General features: G+C 36.1%; 1 protein-coding gene across 5 annotated transcripts in view; it reads left to right on the top strand.

Annotated features, from left to right (window-relative positions):
* STXBP5L (syntaxin binding protein 5L) overlaps nucleotides 1-20934 on the top strand; it is a 4174867-nt gene extending 4153933 nt beyond the window's left edge. For all 5 annotated transcript variants that reach the window (XM_044071514.1, XM_044071515.1, XM_044071517.1 and 2 more), the window contains 2 exons: nucleotides 1739-1959; nucleotides 17511-20934. In XM_044071514.1, the coding sequence (XP_043927449.1) occupies nucleotides 1739-1959; nucleotides 17511-17552 (263 nt within the window). In that variant the 3' untranslated portion in view covers nucleotides 17553-20934. The remainder of the gene's footprint in view (nucleotides 1-1738; nucleotides 1960-17510) is intronic.
* Nucleotides 20935-27767: the final 6833 nt, after the last annotated feature.

Genomic DNA, 27767 nt, shown 5'->3' on the forward strand with positions numbered 1-27767 from the left:
ATGGTGCCATTGAAAAAAGACTTGAAGGAGGGCCCAGACAGTGATAATCCTTTTACAGACTTTTGAAATCAAGGAGAGCATATTGAAGGAGGTCTGGAAGCCTGGAAAAAAAGTTAATGGTAGGAGAAGACAAAGTCTACATTGATCAGGACTTTTCATATGAAACAAAAAAATAGAGAACTTTAATGTTACTAGTGATAAATGCCTGTAAAGAAAGGGAATACGGTGAAGATTACTCCATTCTGCCACTATAAGGATTGTTGCTCTAGGGCCCTCAAGCTCATGGAGTTTCTAATGATACCAGCTAACTACAGACCTAGAAAGGCAAGATCCAAAGGGCAGAACAAAAAGGATAAATTGTTCAAGAAGTCAGCAGAGTCAGGCATACAGGAGGAGACTAGTTATTTTCTATATTTCAAAAACAGCAAACACAGTGAGAAAAGGTGGAGTTGATTAAAGAAGTTAGAAGAAAGGGAACTGATCCATCTAAGTAGCCAGGAGCATATTTATGGATAATTACTTTGCAAGAATTGCCTACATCTTCCTGTTCATTTTAAAAAGGGTAGTCAGTAGTATCACTATTCTAGTGTCTGGATCTTTTGCAGTTGCTCAAAAGCTAGTAGCTTGTAACACATGCAAGTGCTCAGACTCTCACTAGCGTGATCTTCCATTTCTACACCCGACCCTGTAACACTATCTAGCCCTACCAGAACCTAAACTGTATCCCTAAAACATCTGTTTCTTTTTCCCCTAACCTAAACCCCCCCTCCCTAACCCCCCTGATTGCCCCATACACCTAAGACTCCAACCCTCCAAACCTGAATTGTCCAACTGCTCACTAACCCAACTTTCCTCCCACTCCCTAAACCTAAACCTGACTTCCCACTCTCTAAACCTAAAACTCCACTCCCTCTCCTTAACCCTAAAATCCCCCTCCTGCTCCCGTCCCACAGCTGTTCACCCAAACTAATACTTGAGTCCAAGTGTGAGCAGCAGCAGCCTGCAACAGCTACAAGGCACTCGAGTCTCTGGTTTTGGATGCTTGTAGAGTTTCCCTTTGTGTGTGTGCTTCTGGATGAGCTCCATTGTTCCATCAGTCGCCACTGCTTCCCTACATATGCTCCAAAGGCCGTTATACTATCTGTTATTTTCCTGTCACTCACCTGTCCTTCCTATACATGCTCAAAATGTCTGCAGAGCTCTAGATTGTAGCTTCTTTTATGTATTCTTTTCAAATACAAATGACACACTGTGAGCTGGGTTTCTAAGTGATGCATTAGTAATGATCTACCCTTGCATCTCAATCTATTTTATTTTCTTAGATATGTTAATACAAAGATGTAGAATTTAAGCACAATTTCTTGACCATTTTTCTGTCTCTTTTAATTCTTTAAGCTTTCAACAAACTGTACTTAGATGAAAAAGCAGTTAAAAAAATCATGAAAGAGTGTAATATATGAAAGACTTGTACTGTGAAATCTACGGTTGAAATTTTGTTTTTGAGAAGAATCAGTAGTATGTAAAAAAATTATGTGAGCTAGTGAACTTCAAAAATATGTGTCCTGGTGTCCGCTAACTTGTTTCTTTTGCTTTTCTCAGTGTTGTTTCTGCATTATAACTTGGGTGACTGTACTAGCATTTTATGGAACACTATTTAAATATTTATTGAGCAGAAGTATTTTACAATTGACCATATAACTTTATATTTTAAATACACTGCATTTTTATATCATTTCAGTTGGAGAAGCTGCTGCAGGTAAAGCTTCTAAGAGCCTGGCTCAGCATATTCCTGGACCCGCCGGAATTGAAGGAGTAAAAGGCGCTGCAGGTGGTGTGGTAGGTGAACTGGCCCGAGCTCGTATTGCCCTAGATGAGAGGGGTCAGCGACTTGGGGAGCTAGAAGAAAAAACAGCTGGAATGATGGCAAGTGCAGAGGCATTCTCCAAACATGCACATGAGGTACAATCTTTGATACTATTCAGATGATTGCTATATTTCAGAGTAATCTGCGTGAATTAATTGTAAACTTGAGAATGAGTGCATAAAACATACAGCTGTAAACAAATAATACAGTCAGAATTAATTTATAATAAAGAGTAATAGAAAACTGTGATTTAAATGGGAAACAACTTACCTTTATGTTCTTAAAGGATGGTTCAGTTAGTTTTTATACCTATACCCAAGTCAGATGACCAATTTGCAATTCAGGACTGCTGTTGATCTCCAACAGTTTACTATGGCTTCGTAAAAAAAAAAAAAGCAAAAATCCAGTTTTTCAGTATACCCAACTGCAATTATAAACTCACCAAAGCTTCACCCTTGCATGAAAACCATCCACTTCACCTCTACCAAACTGCCATAGCCTAACTTATAAATATTTATTTCTGTATGTAGACTAGTAAAAAGCGAAAAGCAGGGGAGATCTTCTGGTCAAAAACCAACAACACCAACAGTCCAGTAGTCCTTAACGCTGATTTTTATTTGTTTAAAAACAGAAAGACCCGTAGCTTCATCAGAGGTAAAACATTCAGTTAACTCAATGAGTGTAAAACCTTTTTATACAAATTCAACTCTGATTCACAGGAAGTGATGTAATTAAATCTTTACACTTCACTCTACGTGACTTTTTTATATATATACAAGAATGATCAACAATAGTTACATATCAAAACTGATAGCATTAACTAAATCCCATAACAACAGTGAAAACATGTTCGGCGACGAGTTAATAACCCACCTTGTCTAAAAATTAAAAGACATTCGTACACCAGCTCTCCTGTATAATTATTGTAGTAATACAACAAATCATGTCGTAACCATAAGTGCTGGTGTACATGAATACAAAGAAAAGACTGTATGTTATAAACCCTACATCTATCTGACAACAGTTTAACTCTATGAAAAAGTAGGGTTCATGTGTTTTAAAAAGACAGAAAACGTCCTTTTTTAAAACGGAATAATTAACCTACCTCATACAGACATTTTCTATGACCAGTGTGTGTTTTTTTAAAAAGTGTATTATTAAAAAACAGCTTTACACATTAAAAAAGTAGTAACATTAAATTCTCTAACGTAAGTAACTACGCAATTTTAATACTGGCGCGATGTTACAATTCTCATTTAAACCGGGAGACTTGAACGCATCCAAAGAAAGTTGCCATTCAAGCTCCCGGTTTTCTAAAATGAGAGATGTTGGACCACCTCTGGTATCAACTGGGACATGGTCAATTCCCATAAATAAAAAGGTGTGTCCAGGATGTGTGCCAGTGTGTTTCGCTAATGTGTTCTCTTCTTTGTGCTTTCTAATAGCGTAGGTGTGTTGATAAATTCTTTCACGGACCTTATGGTCCGTTTTTCCTACGTAAAAGGCTGAACAACATTCGCAGAAAGCAATGTATACCACTGAAGTAGTCTGACAATTAATTCTATGGTGAATTGTATATTTCTTTTTTCTGATGTTAAATGAGTTTCCTGGTTTTATATATTTGCAGTAATTACAAGCTTCGCATTTAAATGAACCTCTTTGTCTGCTGAATGAGTCCCTTTTAGAATTCCTTTTAGAATTCCTTTGTAGGATCTCTTTTAAATTACTTGCTCTCTTGTAAATTATGTTAGGACAAGGGCCTAATTTTTCCAAAAGTTGATCATTCTTGTATATATACAAAAAAGTAACGTAGAGTGAAGTGTAAAGATTTAATTACGTCACTTCCTGTGAATCAGAGTTGAATTTGTATAAAAAGGTTTTACACTCATTGAGTTAACTGAACGTTTTACCTCTGATGAAGCTACAGGTCAGTAGCGAAAACGCCTTTTCTGTTTTTAAACAAATAAAAATCAGCGTTAAGGACTACTGGACTGTTGGTGTTGTTGGTTTTTGACCAGAAGATCTCCCCTGCTTTTCGCTTTTTACTATTTCTATATGTAAATAATATTTTTCATTGCTACATGTTAAAACTTTTAAATTCTGTATGTAAATGCTTTCTTAGTGAACTGTTGCACAAAATGCTAAATTTTTCTCTATGCCTATGTATAATTAAATTTCTAACATGCCTTTTTCTCCTAATAATGCATATTTTGTTACTTATTGAATTAACTATTTTCTGTAAATTAGTGTAACTTGGAGCTTTTCTCCTCAGGCTTCATCTGAAAAAAGTTTTTTTTTCACAGTCCAGTTGGACTTTCCCAGAAAACAAAAATGAAATAAATAAATAAATTACATAGGGTAGAGTATTTTGAGGTTCTGTATGCAAGGCAGCGGTCACCTCTCAGTAGCCTTTATGACATGAAGAAGAGGGACCAGGCATTAAGACAGTCCATATAGTTTTTTATGATTTAGGCCCTTCATTTTCTTTTATGAGGAAGTGCTGTGGTTGTTCCATTTGACAAAAGAATTTGAATAATTGAAACTGGTAACCAGCTAGTCACAAGTCTTTATTTCCTGTATTTTAGTATTAAAAAGAAGTGACCTCCGCTAAAGAACGCTCAACAGAAAATAAACAAAAGAAAAATACAGAAGAGTGTTGTGGCACAGTAAAATCAGTGAAACCAAAATGAAAACTTCACAATACGCTGTTTACAAATGCAGTAATGCAAGGAAAAACATAAAAGACATAAAAAAGAACCCTTTGTAGAGAACGGATGGACAAGCACTTTCAGCTATTAAATCCTTCTTCAGATCCAATATATCATCCAGGTTCTAATGTTTAAAAAAACATCAACATCCAATAGGACTAACTCAACGTAAAGACAGAGTCACAGCCAATCAAAAGAAGTCATAGTGTACACACCTCCAGGCTATAGCTGCTATCCTATTTCCTTAAAGTTAAAAAGCTTTATTGATCCTTTGTTGAAAGTATTATCGCAACTCATACATTTTTGAAGAGTCAATCTGACAGAAAGTGAAGAAGCCAAATGGATAATGAGGCTGAGAGCTGATTGCCCCCTTGGTCTCAATGGATGTGTTCCTTTGAAACCTTTCCAAAAAAATCAGAGAGCTATTCAATATGCCTCTCTGTAGATCTGGTTTGCCGTTTTTGCTCACTAGGCCATTTGTTGTAGTAATTATAAGTTTGTAACATTATGGTTTTTGCTTGACACGGGATTCAAACTGATCCTGTTCTAAAGATAAAGAAAAAGAAAAGCAAAAGTAGAAGTATTGTGCATTCGTATAAGGTGTGAGATTAATTCTCTTTTTTTGAATGGACTCTTCAAAAACGGATGAGTTGCGATAATACTTAGATATAGTTTCATCTAATTTTTTGTTCGTCTACTGCTTTTATAAAAAAACATTTTAATAAAGGAATTTTAACAAAGGATCAATAAAGCTTTTTAATGTTGATGGTGTTTTAAACATTAGAACCAGGATGATTCATTGGATCTGAAGAAGGCTTTAATAGCTAAAAGCGCTTGTCCGTCCGTTCTCTACAAAAGGTTATTTTTTTATGTCTTTTATGTTTTTCCTTGCATTACTGCATTTGTAAATAGTGTATTGTGAAGTTTTCATTTTTGTTTCAGTGATTTTACTGTGGTGCAATGCTCTTCTGTATTTTTCTTTTTTTTTTATTTCCTGTATTTTGTTTGTCAGATTGCTTTCCAGTAAGTTACACAGGGATTTACTTTTAGCTTTGAGAATTAATCTGTGATACCTGAATGTTGGTAGTGTCAAATGCCACTGTGAGTTCTTGGTATGTGGGAGTGTGTACTGATTTGCCCTCATCCATTGCTAAAGTAACTTCATCAAAGAAGTGAACCAGGTTAAGTAGGCAGGCTCTGCCCCTGAGGAATCTGAAATGGCTTGAGCCAAGAGATCGTAGGTTACCTATAGCCTTATTTATTAATTTCATAATGATCCTTTCAATAGTCTTACATATGAGGCTCGTCAGGCTTATAGGGCTATAATTACCTGGGTCTGTTGAAGCCTGGTCTCTCTTAATATCATACAGACTGCTGAGAGGTGATCTCTGCCTAGAGCCTCAACCTACCCTGTTATGTCAGACCTATTACACATTTGGAATTCCAGTGGTGGCATAAAAACCCTTTTTGAAAGGGAATGACTGTTACTGTCCTTCATTCATCCAACATGAAGCTGATATTTAATAACCTTTGTAGGAGATCTAACAAGTCATGTTTCAGGCTGACCAGTAGGCAGCCTGTTATGTAATCCAGCCTTTTAGAAACAGTGTTATTGGCAACTTGAGGACTTGTTCTTCAGAAGTTTGAGGTGGGGGGGGTCGATGGGGTATGGGATCTTGAGAATATTGGAGAGGAGAGGAGGTTGAAGTCTGAGCTCTATTTGTGTGATACTAGATTGGCAATGTCCTCTGGGTCTAAATATTGTATTTTATTTATTTATTTATTTAACATTTGTTGACTGGGAAAGTCCGACTGGGATAGAGCCTATTTTCAGCGGTGGCCCGGATAGAAATGCTCCAGATGCATGTCTTTGGAATGTGGGAGAAAACCGGAGTACCCAGAGGAAGCCTATGCAAATGCATGGAGGACTTGCAAACTCTACACAGAAGGCACTGCAGCCAAGAAATGAACCGAAGAACCTCTTGCTGTGAGATGACCACGTTGACCACTGCACCACTGTGGTGCCCATGTGCATGGAATTTGTGATACTGTATTCTATTAGCTCTGCACAGTGCTGAGCATTGTTTCTGAGGTTTCTAACATCTTAAAGCTTAAACAATGGGAAACACAACTACATTAACATTTCACTTCTGTCTAGTGCAGGCAAAGAGCTATTAACTGTTGTTTTTATGATATTAATTTATATAGATCTAATTTTCACATTTTCTAAATATCTCAACAACCAAGTAACACAGACAGATTTCCTTAGCCCCATATGAAAGTTCTAAACTAGATGAATAAAATGCTGCTCACAGTATGCATGCAACTTGAGTGGTTGCTGAGATATTGTAGGCTTTTTAAAAATATTACAAACATTATAGTTACTGTGATTACTGTACTTATAAAATTCAGTTTAAGACCTAGAACCTAAAGAATATTACCACTATAAAAATAGTATGTGTTGAAGGTTTTGCCATGTATACTTCTTTCATAACCTCTATGGTTCCAGAGATATGAACATTTGTTTGAAATGTGAGGACATAATTTGATTGCATCAAAAGGCTTAGGCTTCTCCCATTGGAAGTTACAATACAAACTACCTGAGCTCCATTGGAATGAATGAGTTAAAGATTTTGTGGTTATCCTTCACCTGGGTAGCTATTTTTACCTCATGGCTGACTTTTGTTGATTTGGTCTGGGTCTGGATTTCCTTGTTCAGTTTAGCAAGAGTGTTTTTACCAACGTTTGCATGCAGAGAGATTTTTCTTTCATTATAGACCCTGTTTATATTACGGTTCCACCACAAAGGTTTATTATCAAATTTGACATTGTATTTATTTCTGGGGGGGGCAGTTGAATCTAAGTAGCTATTTACATGTGCATGGAATTTGGCAGTGAAGGATTCCTGATAAGCAGTGGAGTCATCAAAATGGAAGGGACTTTTGAATTTAGCCAGGTCTTCGATCAATTTTAGTAGATTAGCCTTTGTATAATCTCTGGATTCTGTGGTAGTGGAAGTTGTTTCAGTCTTATGGTGAATGTGTCAAATTTGTAGTCGTATTTGATCAGGGAGGAAATTGTGACTGGTGGGGAGCAAAGCTGACCCATATTGGTAAGGACCAAATCCAGGATTTTGTCACACAGGCTGGGGTGTATACCAATTGGCCCAAAGAGTTTGTATTTATGAGTCCTGAAATTTCTGGACATTTGTGTTGTAGGACATATGTTTCTCAGTTTATGCAGAGATAGTTTAAGTCTCCTAAGCGAACAGTGTGTTTGGCTTACTACATAGGGACTCCATACTACGCATACCTCTCAACTATTTAGAGCAAGAAATCAGAACAAAGAGATAAATAAAAGTGAGACAAAGGCCCAAAAAGAGGGACAATTTTTAAATGTTGCTCTTACAAACTTAGAAAGTTGATAGAATAACAGGTTTTGCATTAACATGAATTTTCTGAAGGGTATGAAGTCCAAAACTGAAATGTCTGTCATTATTTTCTAATGTCAGTCTTTAATGATTTGCTACTAATTTGACATAAAACTACAATTTTATGAAAAACAGACCAAAAATATGAGGCAAAAATCTGGACATTCTGCAAAAATCTGTACAGTTGAAAGGTATGTAGTTAGGTAGAAGATGTAAGAGGAGGGGAACATGGAGGCGATCCTATACTTAGCTATAGCATTATAAGGGGTTTTATTAATAGTTGGATATAGAGAACTTCTAGGTCATTAACTTATCTAATGAGTCTGGAGGTGAAATTTTTTAAGAATATGGTAACAGCATAACTTTTACTGCCTTTGTTTAATGTGTTGGGCCTGAACGATTGATAGGCTTTGAAATTTTGCACTGATAGATTGCTGTAATTGTTCCTGAGTGAGGTCAGTATGATGATGCATATTCTGAAGTTTACAGGGTAAAGAGTCCTTGTAGGTGTGTAGGTTATTTTTTTGTTCAGCCTCCAAGCATTGAGCATCAATACCTTAATTTATGTTTCTTATGTTGGAAGCTTTAGAGAACTGACTTGCCTAAAAAGGCACTATGAGGGTGGGTAAAGATTTAACCAGTATACAAGTGCCTTGAGGTGGTGCAGGCTGTCCCTGGCAAAACAGTTAAGACTGTCTACGATCTCCTCCCAGACTGATATGTATTGTACCCCCTTTAAATGACACCAGAAGCTAAGACAATTGTTGAAAGTAATAATCTTGTGTTTGCATTGTGGCATCATTCTTGGTGATGGTAGAACTCTGTGCAATGCTAAGTTCATACCAATGTAGGGCACCTTTTCCGAGAGCACCCATCATGCCTCTCTTTATATAGTGCAGGGAGGTACATCTCAAGTCAGTTACTCCTACATGTACTATAATTGTGTCATGTGTGTACTTGCATAACAAGGACTCAAGTGCTTGTGTAGTGTGGCAAATCCTGGCACCTGACAGGCAACTGACCATGATCCTTTCCTTGTACAGCCTGAGGAGTATTGCATGAGTGTCTCTCAGTACCAAGACACCTGTGACTACTATAGTGGATTTTGTGGAGGTTGACTTTATGGGATTTTGAACTGAGTCAGTGTGTCTCTCTCAGATGTATGGTCATGTTGGTTGCTGCCTCTGATGTGTGCTTGTAGAATTGCAGAGGGTACTTGTTTCTTAGGTTACTTTTAGGATATCTTTGTGGCTTTGACAAATTACTTTTATGAACCTTAGCACATACGTAAAGGTCTGTGTGTTTGGTGTGATCTATTTGTGCATTGTTTAATGTGGTGTTTTATGGTTCTAGCAACTTACTTACTATTTTTTGTGGCTTTATGTGAAAGCTTTGCCTACAAAATCATTGTAGAACTACATCTTTCATACACTGTGCCCACTGATTTAAGTAGTTGGTGGTTGTCAGTAAACATGACACCATTGCTACATTATCTCAGGATTCCCATTTAACCAAGCTGGCTACAGAGATGGCTGCAAAGTGTAAATCCATGGTTTCAGTCACTTACTAATGTAGGCTTTTGTAGAGAGTGTGAACCTAAGAGGTTTGTGGTTGATTTACAAATATGCCATTGCCTAATATGCCACCTATGTCAGAACTATCTCTCTAAAACAATCTAATTCATCACACACAAGGAGCAACATGCCACCTAGCACAAATCAAAGCCTCTTTAAAATACATTAGGAATGTTTTTTGTAGAGAAAAGTAAGACTCTAAATGTCTACATCTCTACAGTGCAGTATGCCATGCCACTGTGAGATAGGTGGTATCATACTAAATTGCCTTGTTTATAACACAGAAAATAAGCAACAAGAAGCTCAAATACACCATATGAACCAATAGCGAGACACTTGAATTTAGACTCTTTTCCAAGTAATACCTACAAACTGTGTGGGAATTTTTTCTGCTACAAAAATGAACTAGTAAAATAATTTCAGCAAACCTCACTAATTTAACCACTCAGTAAGTTAGCCAAGAATGATACATAGTGGTGATTTTCCTATTAGCTACTAAATGGCTATTGCGAGTGATTGTCATAAACATACAACAGCTCAGTGCAAGAGAGCTATGCTGCACAATGTTCCACAACCAGGCCAGTCAGCGAAGTCCCATATACAGTGCCCAATCAATACTCTTTCTCTCACCAGAAGCAAAACAGTAGCACTAATCCCAAACTGGCTCCTAAGAAGCGGTTTTCTGGCTTTCTAGTAACTGACAATCTATAGGAAGGCTAGACAATAATGATGATGTGGTCCTTCTCTGTAGGTTACCAGTGACTGGTAAGTTTGCCCAGATGGGGTAGGCACCAACAGATATTCTTGTCTGTAATGGCCTTGCATCACTGCATGTCTGGGCATGGAAAAGGTATGTCATAAAAGTAAAAAATAAATCCTATATCTGTGAACATGATGCTGTATTAGGATGCCTCAGTCTCCTCTCAGGCAATAGGAGGGTTTCAGATTAGGTTCGAGAGAGTTAAGGAATGATTCCCAGAGTCTAACATCAAGAAGTGGCACCAGTGGCAGCTAATAGTGTGCTTTATAGTGGCCACAAATTTGTAAAAAAAAAATGTATCCACTGCAAACAGACCAGGACATGTAGTTGCAGAAGGAGTAGGAGACTGAGAGTAAGGGAAGAATCCTGACAGCGATGATGAACCAACAAAAAATTGGTTTTAATGTAAAGGATTTTATATAGTGTAGGCTTTAATGCTCATGAAATAGCAGCAAATTAGCCCTGGTGAATACTAATGGGAGAGCTCAGAAGATAACACACTCATCTTTGATGTGAGTAACATCAGCTAACTGTGAGTTATATTCCGTTGCCAAGTGATGGGATTCATGTTCAGATAGTAGCTCCACAGTGCTGTGGTTAAAAGCTGTTGGACTCCTGTGCTGATGTCTTTCAGATAAATTTTTAAGGTGACATCCTCTCCGCCAAAGCTGATAATTTTATAGACAGTTGTCAAACATAACATGAATCATGTTGGTGAAGAAATGGGCAGATTCAAAATATTTAATCCTAGGGTCGAATCACTTGATAAACTGCAACTATATATAAGCTGTCCCCAAATGGGCAAATAGGATAGAAACATGCATCCTTGTGTCACTGCATTATGTAATATGATATTATTAAAATGTAACACACAAACACACACACACACACACACACACACACACACACAAATATACACACCAGGTTTTCTTTAGATATATAGTATCTTAACCCACCACATATAGAAAAACAAACAAGAAATGTATATATTCATCAGAATTAAACATAACTTTCTCTTGAAATATGGCACGTTATTGTACTTTAATGAAATGCATCCTCAGCCATTTAAAAATGTTTATCCATTTCCTTATGATAAAAAAGGTAATGTAGCAAAATCCTACATCTAAATAAAAAGACAAATCAAGTATTAGAGCAAAACAGAAATATTTTTGCAAATGAAAGAACACTAAAAATGTAACCTCTCCATAGAATAGCTAATGTAACACAAGGAAATAGACAAAACAATTAAAGTAAACTTTCTGTAGTGCTCAGGTAGTTTTTCATCACAGAGCAGACTTGGCATTGGTCAATGTAAGAAATAACGAATTAATTAAATTAGCTGGTTGAGCCAGATTATGATTCCATTTAAAATCTACTACAAGTACTCATACCAACTGCGGTGGTAGTGCTGCAGTAGCATTGTCACCTCACAGTATGACGTTGTCCTGTTCGATTCTCAGCTAGTGTGTCTTCTGTGTGGAGACATGCGTGAATGGGTGTACCTTCGTTGAACGTTGTGCATCAGAGCTGGCAACTCGGCACGTAAAAATCTACTGCCAATCATTAGCGGACCAGAGTTCCGCTATGGCGACCCCTAACCAGGAAAAGCTGAAAGACACAACAACAACAAGTACTCATATACTAGTAGCTTGTGACACTCTTGCTCACAGCCACTTGTACTAGCTCGGTCTTACTTAACTACATAGCTCTCACAACATCCAACCCTATTACACTGTGTAACCCTAATAGAGCCCTACCTGTAACCCTAAAACTCACACCCATTTCTGAACCTGAGTCCAATGGGACTAAGCCTAAAACTCCACTCCACATCACTAACCCTAAAGTCCCCAATCATTCACTAACCCTAAAACTCCAACCCCCCCTCCTAAACCTAAATTTCCTGATTGCTTCTTAACCCTAAACTCCCCACCCACTCCCTAATCTTAAAACTCCTGTCCTGCTCTCTAACCATAAAACTTCCTTCCTTCTCCCTAACCCTACAACTCTCCTCCTGCATCCTAAACTTCAATCCCCTTCCTGATTGCTGCCCAAAATCCTAAGTTACAATCCTACCCCCTCCCACTTCCTCCCTATGACTGATATACTTACCTGGCTTGAATTCAAATAATATGTCAGGGTAAGGTGTGGCAGCTGTTTGCCCAAACTCAAGTTCAAGTTCAAATGTAACTGGCAGCCTATACTAGCTACAAGATACGCAAATCAAGCACTTGTAGCAGAGCCTCCAATTAAGCAACATATGACATCAAAATTGCAGAAATAATTTAGGCATATTACATTCATTCAACCAAGAAAAAGAAAGATGGCCAGGGATAGGATTACAGACTGAATTATGTAAATGCAATAGGCATAATTCTGTGTATCTTAAATATCAGAAGTGGTTCTTTAGTCAGAGCTAATAGGAATGTATTAAAAAAGCAAAACCATCTGTAAGGATGTCAACAGAAATTATAATGAAAAGAAAAAATGCTTTAGTACTTTCATCCACAATAAACATGGACTTCTTCAGAACTGCTATTGTGTATGAAAAGCTCTAAACTTTTTTCATTAAAACTTTTGTTGATATCTCTACTGGTCAATTTTTGGTTTTTAGTTTGCTCAATATACATGCCATCTGCTGTGCTACTGTTTTTTTCCCATGGGAATGTATTCAAACTATGGCAGAGAAAAATTATGGGATACAATAAGAGAAACAGCTTTGAAAATTGATAGTTTAAACTATGAACCATTGAAAATAGATGGCAAGTGAATAGATAAATCTAAAATGTGTCACATTTTAAAAGAATACCATTGCAGTCATCTGGAAGTTAGGTCTCCCCATACGTATGTTTACAGTGTATAAAATCAATACACTGCTGTACACAGACTCACAAACTATTTTCATAACAATATTAAATTGTTTGGTGGCACACTGTTTCATTGGTTAGAATTAGTGCTTCCTAGCTCTGAGTTATGTGACTTAATTCCAGCTAGGATGCATTTTTATGGATTCTGCAAGGCCTTCCTAGGTCTGTGGGTTTCATCAGACAGTCCATCTTCTTTCCATGTTCCAAAGACATGATGATAAATTGAAATAGTGATTCTCCAAGTTACCTGGAAGTGTATGTGCAGTGTTCATCCAAGTATAAGTTCACATCCTGCCACAGACTGGCATCCTTTCCAGACTTGGTTCTCTGCATTACACCACATGTATGCCAGGTTAGTTACAACAGCTGTCTCCCAGTTTAATTGCACCAACTCTATAATGGGATTAGATGTGTCAGCTGTCTGCCAGGCTAATTACATCAACTGTCTGTTTTTTAGATATACCAGTTGATGGCTTATTTGCAACTACTGTCTGCTGGGTTAGGCTTTGACTCTGTATCATGATGCACATCTATGTTTGCCCAGTCCTGTTGAATGTCAGTGTCATAAATGTCAGGATACACCAGCATTTGCCATTAAAATGATAACGCTGTCTCCCTCTGTTTACAAAATGGCGGCGTAGCAAGAATGGTGTTAACAGTTTAGCCATCATAAATACACTTGAAAGAGGTACTAGACTTGGTGCATTATGGGATACAATAAATATTACAATTTGTTGTAATGCAGTGATACTAAAATACATATTCACAGTATTTGCAAACTGAGGCATTTCTACATCATTTGCCATCACACTCTTCATGACTTTGAATAGGGTAAAGCAGGTATCAGAAAATGAATGAATGACAAAATGCCAATATAAAAAAATATTGAAGAAACAAAATTGTAGATCTGACTGCAAATCATGTTTTGAATAAATAAATATTTATTTATGTATTTATTTTACATTTGTTGACCTGGGAAGTAGGGCTAGGCACAAAGGCCCCTTTTCAGCACAGGCCTAGGGAGCAAAGCTCCAGTACATGCAGTACAATCAAAATTTTTAAATTCTATAATATCAACAGTGTCAGAATACAACTAAACTATATTTTACAATGTCAAAATAGATACGGTTATAACTATGCATACAGTAGTAAGGCTTCTTACACTAATTATGCTTTATACTGATATAGTTAGATAAATAGGAACGCAGTAGGATAGATGTCACAATGCAGAGTATTGAGTTATATGCAAAGAGTGGACAGCAAAGGGTTGATTTAATTATGAGATATAAATGAAATGAGTGGTAAAAGAGAGTTAAGAGGGGCATAAGTAGAAGTTGGGGTGGGTGAAGACAGAGTTATTGTTGAAAACAGAGTAAAGGAGAACTATAGTAGAAAAGGAGGAAGAAAGTGGAGATGCTATACTTACCCTGACAATGTACAGCTTCAGAGCCAGGATGTTGAGAGGTGTTCTGTTAGATGTGTTATGAATGCCTGATGATTTTCAGGAAGCATGAGACCATGCTGAAGGGCATTCCAGAGGGAAGTTAAAGAATTTGAGTATAAAGAGGCTTCTGATAAATTTTAGGCATTCATTCCTAAGTAATATTTTTTTTATTTGTGTTGCATTGTCAATAAGAGATGTAAACTGGCCTATCTCAAACCTTTTTAGCTATGATCCAGATCAGAAGGTTAAAGGGAATTGTTACATATATGCAGTGCTGTAACTAAGGCAGGGAGGGGGTGAAGGGGACTGCTTCCCAGGTGCATGTTGGGTACTGTGACTTCATGAAGTGAATGCCTTTACTGCAGTTGCGGTCATACTTGCAACACTAAGTGTGTGTTAACTGTGTCAAACTATAGCATGGTGCTTGTTTCATTTGTAGCAAGCAACTTGATACAGTTATAGGAGTGCACATATTTTTTTCATTTACTCTTCAAATTTCTGATGATAAAAAGGCTTTACTTTGGGGAACTTCAGAGAGTATAAGGTCAGCATGTTTGGAGACTGTTTGAGGAAACTAGAGTATGTGTAGTTGACTAACACAAGCATGGGTTAAACATACATCTTCCCTCACAAACAGTAGCCAGAGGCCCCAGCTGAGATCTAGATTCTGGGACTGTAAGGTACATATCTTGATCACTAAGCAACAATGCTACCAATTCTGAGAATGTTAGATATTGTTATCTGTGCTAGCATGACTGGCCGCAGTTTTGTAAATACTTGTAGATAATAGTAAATTACCCCATGTTATATATACCAGCATGATTAGCTATAATTTTGTAAATACGTTTTTTTATTATTACTTTGTTTTATGGAAGATGTTGGAATCAAAGAGTATTCCTCTTGCTAACCAAATGTACATGTTCTTTAAGAAAGATTCTGAATGTAGGTTATGCCAATCAACTGACCTAGATGTGATGTCATCATGTGGAAGAGCTGAAAGGAATAGAATCTCCACAGCAGCTGTTTTGTTTACTTTTTAAAGCCTGGTATGAGAGAGTAGAATTATCAAAACAGCTTTCTGTGACTTTTAAAAAATTCTGCTATAAAAGCAGGTTCTGAGTCAAGTTCAGTTGTTACGAAAAAATTTTTTTGGTTTTATGTATCAATGTTGTTCATGTGTTGGGACTGGACCGTTTATTTTTCATATTTTCTGGTCGTTTTAGTGCTTTTAGTTCAGTTTCAAGTTCAGTTGTTGTTGTAGTTGTTCAGTTGTTGTTCAGTAGTCAGTTGTTTTCCAGATCAGTAGTTATCACTCAGAGTTTTCCAAAGCTGCTCAGCAGAAATAGTAGGAGTTGCTATACCAGTCGCTGAGGACCAAACAACAACCTGAAGAGTGAACATAAGTTCTTATTTTACCTTTCAGAAGTAAGAGCATCATCTTGCCTTCCTGAGTTAATTAGATTTAACAGGGACAGTTAATCTTTAAATAGTTTGCGTACTATAGTAATAGTTTCTCTACAATCAGTGTGAAACCTATCCTACAGTATTATGTTCATAATTCCTGTGTGTGAAACTCCGTGGTTTATTAAAATCAGTTATTCAGTATATACATGTTTTAAATCCTTTTATTTATTATTAAATATTTTACTACCCTTTATTGTAGCTGGTTATTTAGAAAGTACTTTTAGTAACCTGAGAGTGTTTATGCTTATTGTGATAACACCAGGGCCACTCTTAACAGCCTTACTACTTGGATTACATGCTACCATTTATATCAATATTTATTTACCCAATATAATTGAACACCAGTTTTGAAGGGTATTGTGGTATTTGACTGGTGGCAGCCATTACCTTGTAATTTGTTAGAGGACATAGCAGGTAAATATTTGCCAGTCTTTCCCAAGAGTGTTTGTATGTGTGAATATCAAATATTTAAGAGTGAGTGTAACAAAAATCTAGAAATGGGACACAGTGTTCTGCAGTGGTTGTGTGAATACTCATTTGGAGACTTGGAGTGAAGCATATAGTCCAGTCCCAGGTTTGGAGCCTATTCCCAGTGTAATGTTAGGGGAAATTGTGTGTTCTATCCCTGGTTTCAGTGACACTCCCTTACCAGAGACAGTGGTGAGGACTGAGGCTCCTTAATTACTGCCGTGGGTTTCAGTGGGGTTATCACACCAATCACAGGAAGCATCTATATATCTTCACAGTTTATTTTGGGAATAGTCCTTTTAATCAGGATCTATCTAGTCAAAAGGCATTTTATTGATTTTGCTCACTCCTTCCAAAGCAGTATAATCTCAGAGTTTGTGTATTTGAATAAGATGGAGTGGGGATGACCAGTGGTGCAGCACACTTGCAATAAATCTTAGGAATGTTCCAATTTGTAGGGAGCAACCTCAGCTACATTTTTCTATGAAGAGCTGTCTGTCAACAAAATGGGCCAAATCCTTTATTTCATTTTTTTTTCATATTCTTTAAGAAAGGTAAGATTTAGATTACTGTGATGGACTCTGAAAAGTCACTAAATATGAAGTACAGGCATACATTCTTTGTTATCATGATTCTCTAAAGCATGAGGCAACAACATTATTAAATGACTCACTTAAATACCAAGAAACTTAGATCACGATGAGACTCAACTAGTGATGGTATCTGAAAGGAAAAAAGAAAAAAAATACCATATGACAAAGGCTTATAAAAAGTTGCTGTATTTTTGAAATGTTGTAAATATGTGTTGTTTTACTTATATTTTACTTTATCCAGTAGTTGACATTGTTTCTTAACCAGTTATATTCTCACGGCTAACTAAAAATAATAATTTCTATAAAGTGATCGTACTCATTTTTTTGTGTTTACTTTCTAGCTCATGCTGAAATACAAGGACAAAAAGTGGTACCAGTTCTGAAAATTAAACATCTGTGCCACATGTTAAAATGTAACAATCAGGGAACTGAACTTGAATCCATCTGACAACAGAGGAAAGCAAACAAGAAAAAAAAGACTTCATTTTTAAGACATTGCATTCCCTATGTGCATTTGGATTTCATGTAATGAAAATCTAGACAAGAGCTGGATGAGTAAACGACTCTAACATGGCATTGGACACCTTAATACTGTTGTAGAAGAATTTTCAATATGAAATGTTTCCTGTCATAGGAATGAGCTGTAATTTAGACACTTAACCCAAGCCAGCTTCACCCAGGCTTTCTGTTTCCCCTTTTTTATGATGGGGTGATCACATGATTTTGATAGGAACTAGCCAATACAGTGTAAAGATTACTTCTGTTATGCAACAACATTTGCATGAGAAGTTGCCATCAAGAAAAGCATGTTACAGCAGAGGATACAAGGAGAATATTTCTATGTGTAAACAACACTGCTGAAAATGAACAATTTATATTTTTCAAAGCCACATTAAAACGAGCCAACATTTTCAAGGCATGTGAACTGCTGTTGACAGATTGAGCAATTGATTTTCCACTTTTCACTATTTTTTGTCTATTTTGCAGACAACTTTGCATAAACTCATACTTGCCATCAGCATCATTTAAGAATATACATGGATAATTCCTAATTATTCTACCACATTAGTAATATTCCCAAGCTAAATGTGAGCATCTAAAGGTGCTTCTGAATCTATTTTCTGATTCTTTGAAGCTTATAAGTTTATAATCGATAGCTAAAGTGCACAGAAAATAATTTACAATGATATTACATGCTGGAAAGACTAACGGTCATAGTATAAATGTCACCAGAGCAATGAATTTAAAAGAAAAAAATATTGTACATGTTGGGAATAAATGGCTTTTGATGAGCATGCCTGCAATGAAAGGAAATTACCGTGATTTCCAAGTCTTGCCATAAAGCCATTAAGAAATATTATGAGGTGGAAATTGTGACTGGATATTTACCAAATCAGTGAATGTAGGCTAGTAATAGATATTAGTTATTACTAATCTGTCCAGTGTGATAGCCTAATGAAATAGAATGTTATATTCTAAAAGTCACAGGACCACCACAGGCAACACGTTTTATTAGTGTATGCAAGCTGAGTGAGTCAGTATACTGTTGGATGTAATTGTTTACACAGTTGAATCTACGGTAATATTAGACATTGACATTTAGCCAGTTAGAGCCACCTAAATTCTAAGTGAAATTTCATTTCTGAATTTAACTCTAACGTTATTTCTAGAGGAAAAAAATATATTAATATAGCTGTTTAATTTAATTTGCTTTAATTGTCTGTGGCCTTAATTGGGACTGTCCTATCTTGACTCAGAGTAAACACCTAATAATCTCATAGATAGCTACTGCGCAGGATTGGTAGGACCAAAGTATTTTTGTCTTAAAAAGAAAGATTTGATAGCCCATATTGAATATATTTTACTTTATATCTGAAAAATGAAATTAATTTTGATATGAGTCTTTTATTGAATATTAGAATTTTAGGGGTGGAGTATACTGAAGAAGGGTTCAGAAAGGCAAGAAAGTATTAGAGCTACTGAAAAAAGTGCCCACCTGAACTATATTACTTTGTTCCAAAAACATTTTTAATTGTATAGTTATACCTTCTACTTAAAAGCATTTTAACAAGTACCATATACTGTCACTAGACCACAGCTCAGTTATAGTCTGCAGGTAGTTTCTCTTCAAGAAGATAAAACAGAAGTTTACTTTCTCTGATGTACTTAACAATGCAGCTTCCAAGACTCCCAGAACATAATGTAGTCTGGTTGTTTACTTGTAACACCAATTTAATCATAGTCAAACTTGTAAAACTCAAGAAGAATGTTAATGGATTAAAAAAGTGCGTGCACTTCCATGGAAGAAAAATGTTAACATAGCTGAAGTCACAGATGATTATATGACAGCAACAGACTACTACTTAATCAAACTTTCTTCCAGTGGTAAATCTCACTACTTGTAATCATACAATATAGTGTCACAAATACACCAGAGCCTTTCAGTGAAGGAAAGCACTGCCTTAAAGTTCTATTTATTTGTTTCATTCTTTATTGACTAGGATAGTCCCACTTGGCTAATGGCTTCTTGCATCTCTGGTTTCCCATATAGTGTCTGGAACAACCTAAAAGTATTCTGGATTATGCAAACTAAACTCAGCAACCTGACTATAAACATTATAATTAAAGCATATGTTGACCCGCATGATAAACTTCCAATTAAAGCAAAAATCACCAATACACCTCTTCATATAAGATACCAATCTAATTTTTTACTTTCTTAGACATTCTGTTAAGAAAGATGAAAACATTTCAAAGAACTCTTCATAAGTTGGAATATAGTCATGTCTGTCTTAGTCTGAGATTACTTAGCTTCATACTGAAATGTGTTTGTACCCTGCTCATTAAAACTGCTGGTTTATCTCACATCCTTTTGTATTTCTATAAGAAATCAAATGTTGTTATCATGTGTTCTGTCAAAAAGGTTCAGATGTTTCACTCCAGATCAACTCAAATGACTTTTCTTATTCTTGCCTCCTTCCTTTTCAGAAGCATTCATTCACTCACCATCTTGATCACTTATATCTTATATGATAAGGGAATCAGTACCAGGAACAGTATACTTTCACAACATCTTGTTGTTTCACTTCATTTATGAATTGTAATTGAAAAGGGCTAGCATGTGAATGCCTATTTATCACACCATGAGATTGTCACTACTATCAAGATGCCCTCTTTTGCACCCTAATTTTAACAGTGGTTGCTTTATTAGACTGCTTTCTGTACTAGACATACCTTTTAAAAAGTGCAGATATTTCATGTTACATTGGACAATTGACATGGTGCTTTATGATGCTTAATTCTAGGTTTATTGCACTTTGGTCTGTGCGTTTCCTTTTCCCTATGTTTGCTGTATGCTACTACAGCTGTAAGCATCATATGCATATCTCATAGTACTGTCCTCTCCTTCACTATGAGTAGCAAAACAGATTTTATTAATGTTCAGTATCCATTTATCATTTGCAAATTTATACATCAATAGTAAGCCTTCCACTATGACTTATATGCCCTCTCATTGGCATGGTGAAGCTTAACTTTCTATCTGCCTTTCTGCCTGCACTTCGTCCAAACACCTAATTCTGTTATCTTCTAAGGCCTTGCTGCCAGAATAGAAATCTGCATGTTAAATATTAAAGGGATGTTAGTAACATTTCTAGATTGTCTTGTGCTAGCTTTATTTAATTGCACTGACATAGCTCCTTTCTTTTACTTTTACTTTTTTTGTTGTTGACTAGGGGTTGGGAGGGTGGCCTAATGGTTAAGGTGTGTGCCTTACAAACACAAAGTGCAGGGTTTGAGTCTCACAAGGGATAATTGGCTAGGCTTAAAATGGCTCGCAAGGGTGTTTAGCTTAGTACTAATCTATGAACAACTCTATGAACATCACATAGATTATCTGCAGCATATGGTGGAGTTGTTATCCATTATATTAGCAGTGTCCCTAGTGCAACAGGTAGGACACTCATCTTTGATGCAGAAGACTGTGGGTTCTAGTCACACACACCATATAGATTAATTAGTGACACTGAAGTGTAGCATAATGGGGCACTCCACCCCTAATTGGACCATCCTTCAGATGAGACATTTAACTAAGGTACCATCTACTGGGGTAGTTGTTAGCTCAGGTGAATCTAAAAGATCCTATGGCACCTATCAAAAAGAGCAGGGGAAGTTTCCTGATGCCCTGGCAAAAATTTACCTTAGTATAGGCCACAAACCTAGTGAGACTAACCTGGTCAGCAAAGGATAAAAATAAAAAAATACTGCTACTAATGTAGGTTTAAAAATCTTAGTCTTCCGGGCCAAACTGTCTCATCCCAAACACATCCAATATTTAAAATCATAACTTCCCCTAATCAGTCATATGGCATTCTGTAAAGACTGATTTTGAGTTTTAAAACTGTAAATTAAGTCTGTAAGAGTTGTTTGCACCCCTTTTAACACACTTCTGGTGTAATACTATCTCTGTTATTTGCAGTAAATTATTTAAATTTTAGAGCCTTTTAATCATATACACAGCCTCTCTCCCTCTTACTCATTCTGCTATGAGAGGAATTCCAAAATTAATTTATGACTGATGTAAAACCCCACCCTGAGCTTATAAAGCTATTTGCAACAGAAGCAATTTCAAAGTAAGCCTTTTGTGGGATTTCATATATCTAAATCACAAATTGTGCTTGTCTTCATGGGTGGCACCATGTTTATACTTGACTACATAGGAATCAGTGGAAACATTGTACCGGATACTGAAGCAAATGTCACCTGGAGGAACAGGCTTGAGGTACCTGCTGTGCTTCATATTTGGATCCCATGTGTAGCTTTTTGATGTGACACCTACAATAGGAATACAGTGCTAGTTGTATAATAAGCTGATTCTATAAGCAATTTTAAATTCATATCAGCATGCATGGCAGGCCATGGTTGGGATTTTTTCCTTATTATTTGTTATTTGATTGGCAGTATCTGGTGTGCTATGGACTTTTTATCCAGACATACATGAGTTGACAGACATGTAGTATTTTTGTTTCATTATGTGCTTAGTTTGAATCCTGTATGCTGACCTCATCCTAGTGATTGTTGTTTTTCTTGGTAGTCTGTTTGTGTCTCTTTGACTATCCACATATTCTTTATTATTCTAACACAGCCGATGCCTTGTATGAGTGTCTTGACTGCAAACATATTGTGTCCTCACTAGCTGTACATTTTGATATTTGCCAGCGCATACTTTCATCTCTGTTTTCCTCTGTCTTTTTCTTTCTGAAACATTCTTTGTATCCTGCAGCACCACTATGGATGCATCTCCACCCCATGGATATTGTGAAGACATCTCTGCTTGGCTGCTCTATCCTTAATTTCTTGGGCCCCTTACACCACTGCTTCAGTTATTATGATAGTGCAGGCCACATTCATGCTGTGACTTATTAAAATAACATCCAACAGCCAACAATACAAGACAGCACTCCTTCTTCCTGGAAATAATTCATCAGGACATTGATGAAGGCTTATGCAGCCAATGCCGGTATGTGAATTGTGAACATCAACAAATTATTTCAAGGAAGAAGGAGTGCTGTCTTGTATTGTTGGTTGTTGGATTTTATAAGAAGACTGAGCACCTGGTGACTGTACCTGCACAGAACAAGGTTTCTTGTTATTAAAATAACATCTTACAGAGTCCTGCTGTGAGGCAGGTTCACAGCACAGCAGTTTCAAGTGCTGAGGGTGCATTGAGCTGTTGTGGCCAAACTAAGGTCTGGCTTCCAGGGTTCCAGCTAATGAGACATGCTCTCTCCCCCATCTCATTACTGTTTTGGAGGGAGGATCTGGTCTGCTTGCTTAAGGCTGTGAACACTTCTCAGCAGATTTCTTCTGCAGTACTAGCTCAAGTCTTATAGACTCCATCTCTATACAAGACCATTTTTCCTACTCCTGACCTTTTCTGTCATTGGTTCCATTGCAAAAGACCAAAACATCAAGTTTTTCATTGCCATCCCAGCTTCATTCTATCTAGATATTTTCCCTCTCGTTGTCTATTGTGCCCTACATATAAATCTGAGTTCCCCATATATCACTCAGCATTACCCTTTGAAATCGTCTTTAACAAAAATTAAACATTTCTAAAATGTGGATGAGGTGTTCCCGTATGTCATCGTAGTACAGTATCATATTCCATGCAGTGTACACCATATCCTGTTGCCGTCTACAATTGTTTGCTGTATTAGCCACTTGTTTTACTAGTTGTGTGTTGTACTGCAATGGCACGTTATCAAATCCGATGATACTGTAACATTTCTTCTTAGGCTATCATTTATTTATGTCACACTGAAGATGAGTTTTACAGCAAATATAAATCTCACTTCAGTGTGTACATGCAGTTATATGAGGCAATGTACTTTAGCTTTTAATTAATACATTTTATTTGTCTTTTTCTCTCTCATTAAGGTTTGCTCAACATAGGTGCTGGTTTCAGTGGTTCTGTTGTAGTTTTTCTTTTAGTAAAGTGATTGGCCCATTTGCAAAGTGAGCAAGGGCAAGCTTTTAAATCAACTGTTTGCTTGTAAACTGAAACAGTCTTATGCACAGCTGGAAAGTGTAAATGCTAAATCATGTAGGCCAAGGGGATAGAGAAGCAGTGTATGACATAACAACAACATAGAACGTACTGACAAGATCCCTTATTATGTGCTACATGAAGGTAAGGGGTCCACAGCAAGATCTTGAAGTCTGACTCCCTGCACATATACTGCCATAGTCAATTTCTTTGAACATATACCCAATGAATGTTCAGGGAAATCAAAACAACATTGATTTTTTGCAGGGAGAAAGCCCCCTGCACTCCCATAAGGGGGGTTTGACCCCCCCCCACACTCATTTTCTTAAATATACTAACATTATGGTCACACCAACATCAAGAAAAAGGAAAATCACCCTTTAAGGCTGAAACATGTCTCACATAACTGTGATCTCAAAGTAGAACCAAAACAATGCAAAAATTATTATTGGAGCTGAAACTTTCTGGGGTTTTCCTTGTGCTGTAGCTTTTCAGAGAATCTCTGTTCAAACACATGTAGAGCTCACATGTAGAAAAGCATGTAAAATGTTACATTACTTAATATTTTCCAATACTGGGTACAGTTCAGTGGACCAAGCTGTTTCCTCATGCTGTTCAGTTCTAGACTGGAAATCACATTAAGCATGGCCATGTCATTCTCCAAAACATGGATGGTAGACTGCAAGTGATCAACATGTGTCATATGTGTAAAATTCATTGTGATATTCAGAATAAAAATATTAGCAGGTTACTGCATTGGTTTCACACATGAAAAATGCTGTAAACAATATTCCATACCCATCTGTAAGTCATATGAAAATATAATTCACTTAATTTAGTCTTTTAGTCTTTTTTTTCTAAAGGGTGGCCACGGTGGTGCAGTGGTTAGCATTGCTGCCTCACAGCAAGAGGTTCTCCGGTTCGATCCTCGGCTGGGGTGCCTTCTGTGCGGAGTCTGCATGTCCTCCCTGTGGTCGCGTGGGTTTCCTCCGGGTGCTCCGGTTTCCTCCCATATCCCAAAGACATGCTGCAGGTGGATTGGACACTCTAAATTGGCCCTAGGTGTGCGTGTGAGTGTGCCTTCTGTGGAAGGTTGGGCGCCGGGCTGGCAACTCGACACCGTAAAACTCCACTGCCATTCAATGTGCAGACAAGGTGATCCGCTGTGGCGACCCCTAACCAGGAAAAAGCCGAAAGAAGAAGTCTTTTTTTTCTAAAGAATAAAGTAATTAGTCTGCTGTAGCTTGTGATATATATACATATATATATATATATATATATATATATATATATATATATATATTTATGTCAAGATATATATATATGTGTGTGTGTGTGTGTGTGTGTATGTATATATATATATATATATATATATATATATATATATATATATATATATATGTATGTATATCATGTTTCATTTCCTTATAAAACAATTATTGAGTATAAAATATTTGGTTGACTAACATAATTCCGGTAATCATAGAATAGAAATGAAAGAATATGTACACTGTAACCATAAAACACTCAATAGTAACTGTAGGAATACATTAACTGTTTAGTATCACTTCAGGAAGTTTTTGCCTAGCGGTTTTAGCAGATTAGTTAAACACTCTGATGAAGCTTCTAGATGAAAACTTGAAGTCATTTTAAATATGTTTGTATAGATTATAGTATATAACATGTACCTTTGTTTTAGTGAATTTATCAACATGCCAACCGCTTTATACCATTAGCCATTCACTTAATGTTATTGTGATTTCTTTATTGAAAATTAAGGGTGCTACATTTTACCATAATTTCATATCTGACTTTTATATAAGGAGCACGACTCAGCCAGTAATGGTCCCAAGGACTAATTCATGGTTTAATATTGATTTACAGCTTTTACTTACTGTCAAACATCTACATATACCAAAAGGCATAGTTGTGTCTTCTTCTGTTATAGATAAGACTGTCCTTACGTTATATGATTTAGCACAAAGACTTGTGGATTCTTCATATTCTTCATACTACTTTATGGTTGTTGCAGCATTCTTATTGGTCCTTATAAAGTCGAAATGTGAATATAATATTTAATATTTAATTAGTCTTGGAAGCATACAACTTAAGAATTGCCATTGCTGAATAATTTGGTATGAGTTTAGCTAGTACTCATTACTTTATATACTACCAAGGTTCTGAAATTTGCCATATGTATGCATCTCAGGTGAATAAACAGATTTTGCTTGTTGCGATCCATGTCTAACGATCAGGCAGAATTTACCTTCAGTCTAGCATACAAAATAATTCCAAGAAATGTTTGAATATATAACATTGTAGTCAGTATTCCACTGATAAAATATGTATGATTTTAATTTGTATTGTACTTGCTTTATATGCACACATAAAAGCCAGACAATATATATATATATATATATATATATATATATGTAAACATGTACACTCCAAAGATATAATTATTTTGTGTTTATGATCATTTTATTTTTGCTGTTAAAATGACATTATAATAGTTAATAGCCAAAGTTAAGTGATGTATATAACAATATTTCAGTGTTTTCTCTTATTATGTGAACATGTATCAAACTGTCCCTTTTTAATGTCTGCAGTGTTTGCATTAAGTTGCTGTCGAGGTGCATAAAATATCGAGTAAATGCATTTGAAATATCAGAGAATTGAGTAGAAGTTATCTAAATTTGGCAATAATATTATTTTCCTTTAGCTGTGAAGCAGGACTGAGTTTAAGTGTCATTATAAATTTTATACCACTTTTTATAGACAAGGAAAATTGTACAAGAAGATAATGTGTCTGTTTGTTTGGTATAACTGTTGTAAAAGTTACTGCATACATGGAAAAGGAAGCAATGCCCCTACTTATGGTATATCTCAAATCCTGAAAGGATTATACTCCATCCATCATAAGTAACTGGATTTAGCAAGTTAATAAAGAAATATAATGCATAGTGCAGTTGTAGATATTTTCATGTCAATATAACAGAAAAATATTTGCCCTGTTAAGAAGTGCATCAGTGCAGGAAAAACCTGTTTATTACCACAAATGTTAGGAATAATTGCTAATGGTTTATCATTAAAACACTGACACACAAATCACAAAGCACAATTCATTAGAAAAAAAAAAAACTTTACCAAAACCAATATTTTTATTTGGAAGGCAAGGCTCAGCAACTAAGAAGCTATACCTACCACAACCCCTGCTATTAAATACTTTGGTCTCTGTAAGTTGAAAAATATACATTCCTGAGCTTCTGTCAAGCATTTGTTGGTCGGTCTTTTATGATGAAATATTTTGTTCATCTGGTAAAAAAAGACCAGTTATATAGCACATCGTGGATTAAATATTCAGCGGAATGTATATTAGATCCCCTTGTAAATTAATATATGGAATAATACTCAAATTTTCTTTGACTTATTTTCCATTAACAAGAATTAATTTATTCAGTCTGCAGATTCTGGACATCAGAAGTACAAAAGTATTTATGATAAGGCCATAGTTTTAAATTGTATTTTAAGTGAAATGTCTTAAGGAAAGCAGTAAATGTTAAACTTTTCAAACAGAATGACAGCTTGTTTGTATTTCTGTAACAATGTAAATCTCAACTGAACTTTTTAAAACTGACGTGAAAGTTTGACAACTTTATATTTTACATGGCAAAATTGCTGTTGGTGAATAAAAATCACATATTCCCATTTGAAGTATGAAGACAGGAACCTTTTATGAATGGAAGCTGATATCACTTGTGAAAAAGAGATGAAGAGAATTAAAATTATGATGTGTTTTCTTCTGTATTCTTCATTAATTTTGTCACATTATTATTATTATTATTATTATTATTATTATAGCCATACGACATCTAGAACTCATTCACAGATCAGTACCTTTGAGGAAAATCTCCTGAGATGCATTTGTTGTTTACATCCTTGCTGCAGGCACAAAATACAGTGTTTTGTTTCAATAGTATTAGGTCTGAAATATTCAGTGAAATAAATTGCCAATGGGTACTTTTACTTCCTATCAAGACAACAGTTTTAT

This window comes from Protopterus annectens, chromosome 5.part0, assembly GCF_019279795.1.
Source record: "Protopterus annectens isolate FY-2018-M chromosome 5.part0, PAN1.0, whole genome shotgun sequence".
In the NCBI taxonomy this organism is placed as follows: domain Eukaryota; kingdom Metazoa; phylum Chordata; order Ceratodontiformes; family Protopteridae; genus Protopterus; species Protopterus annectens.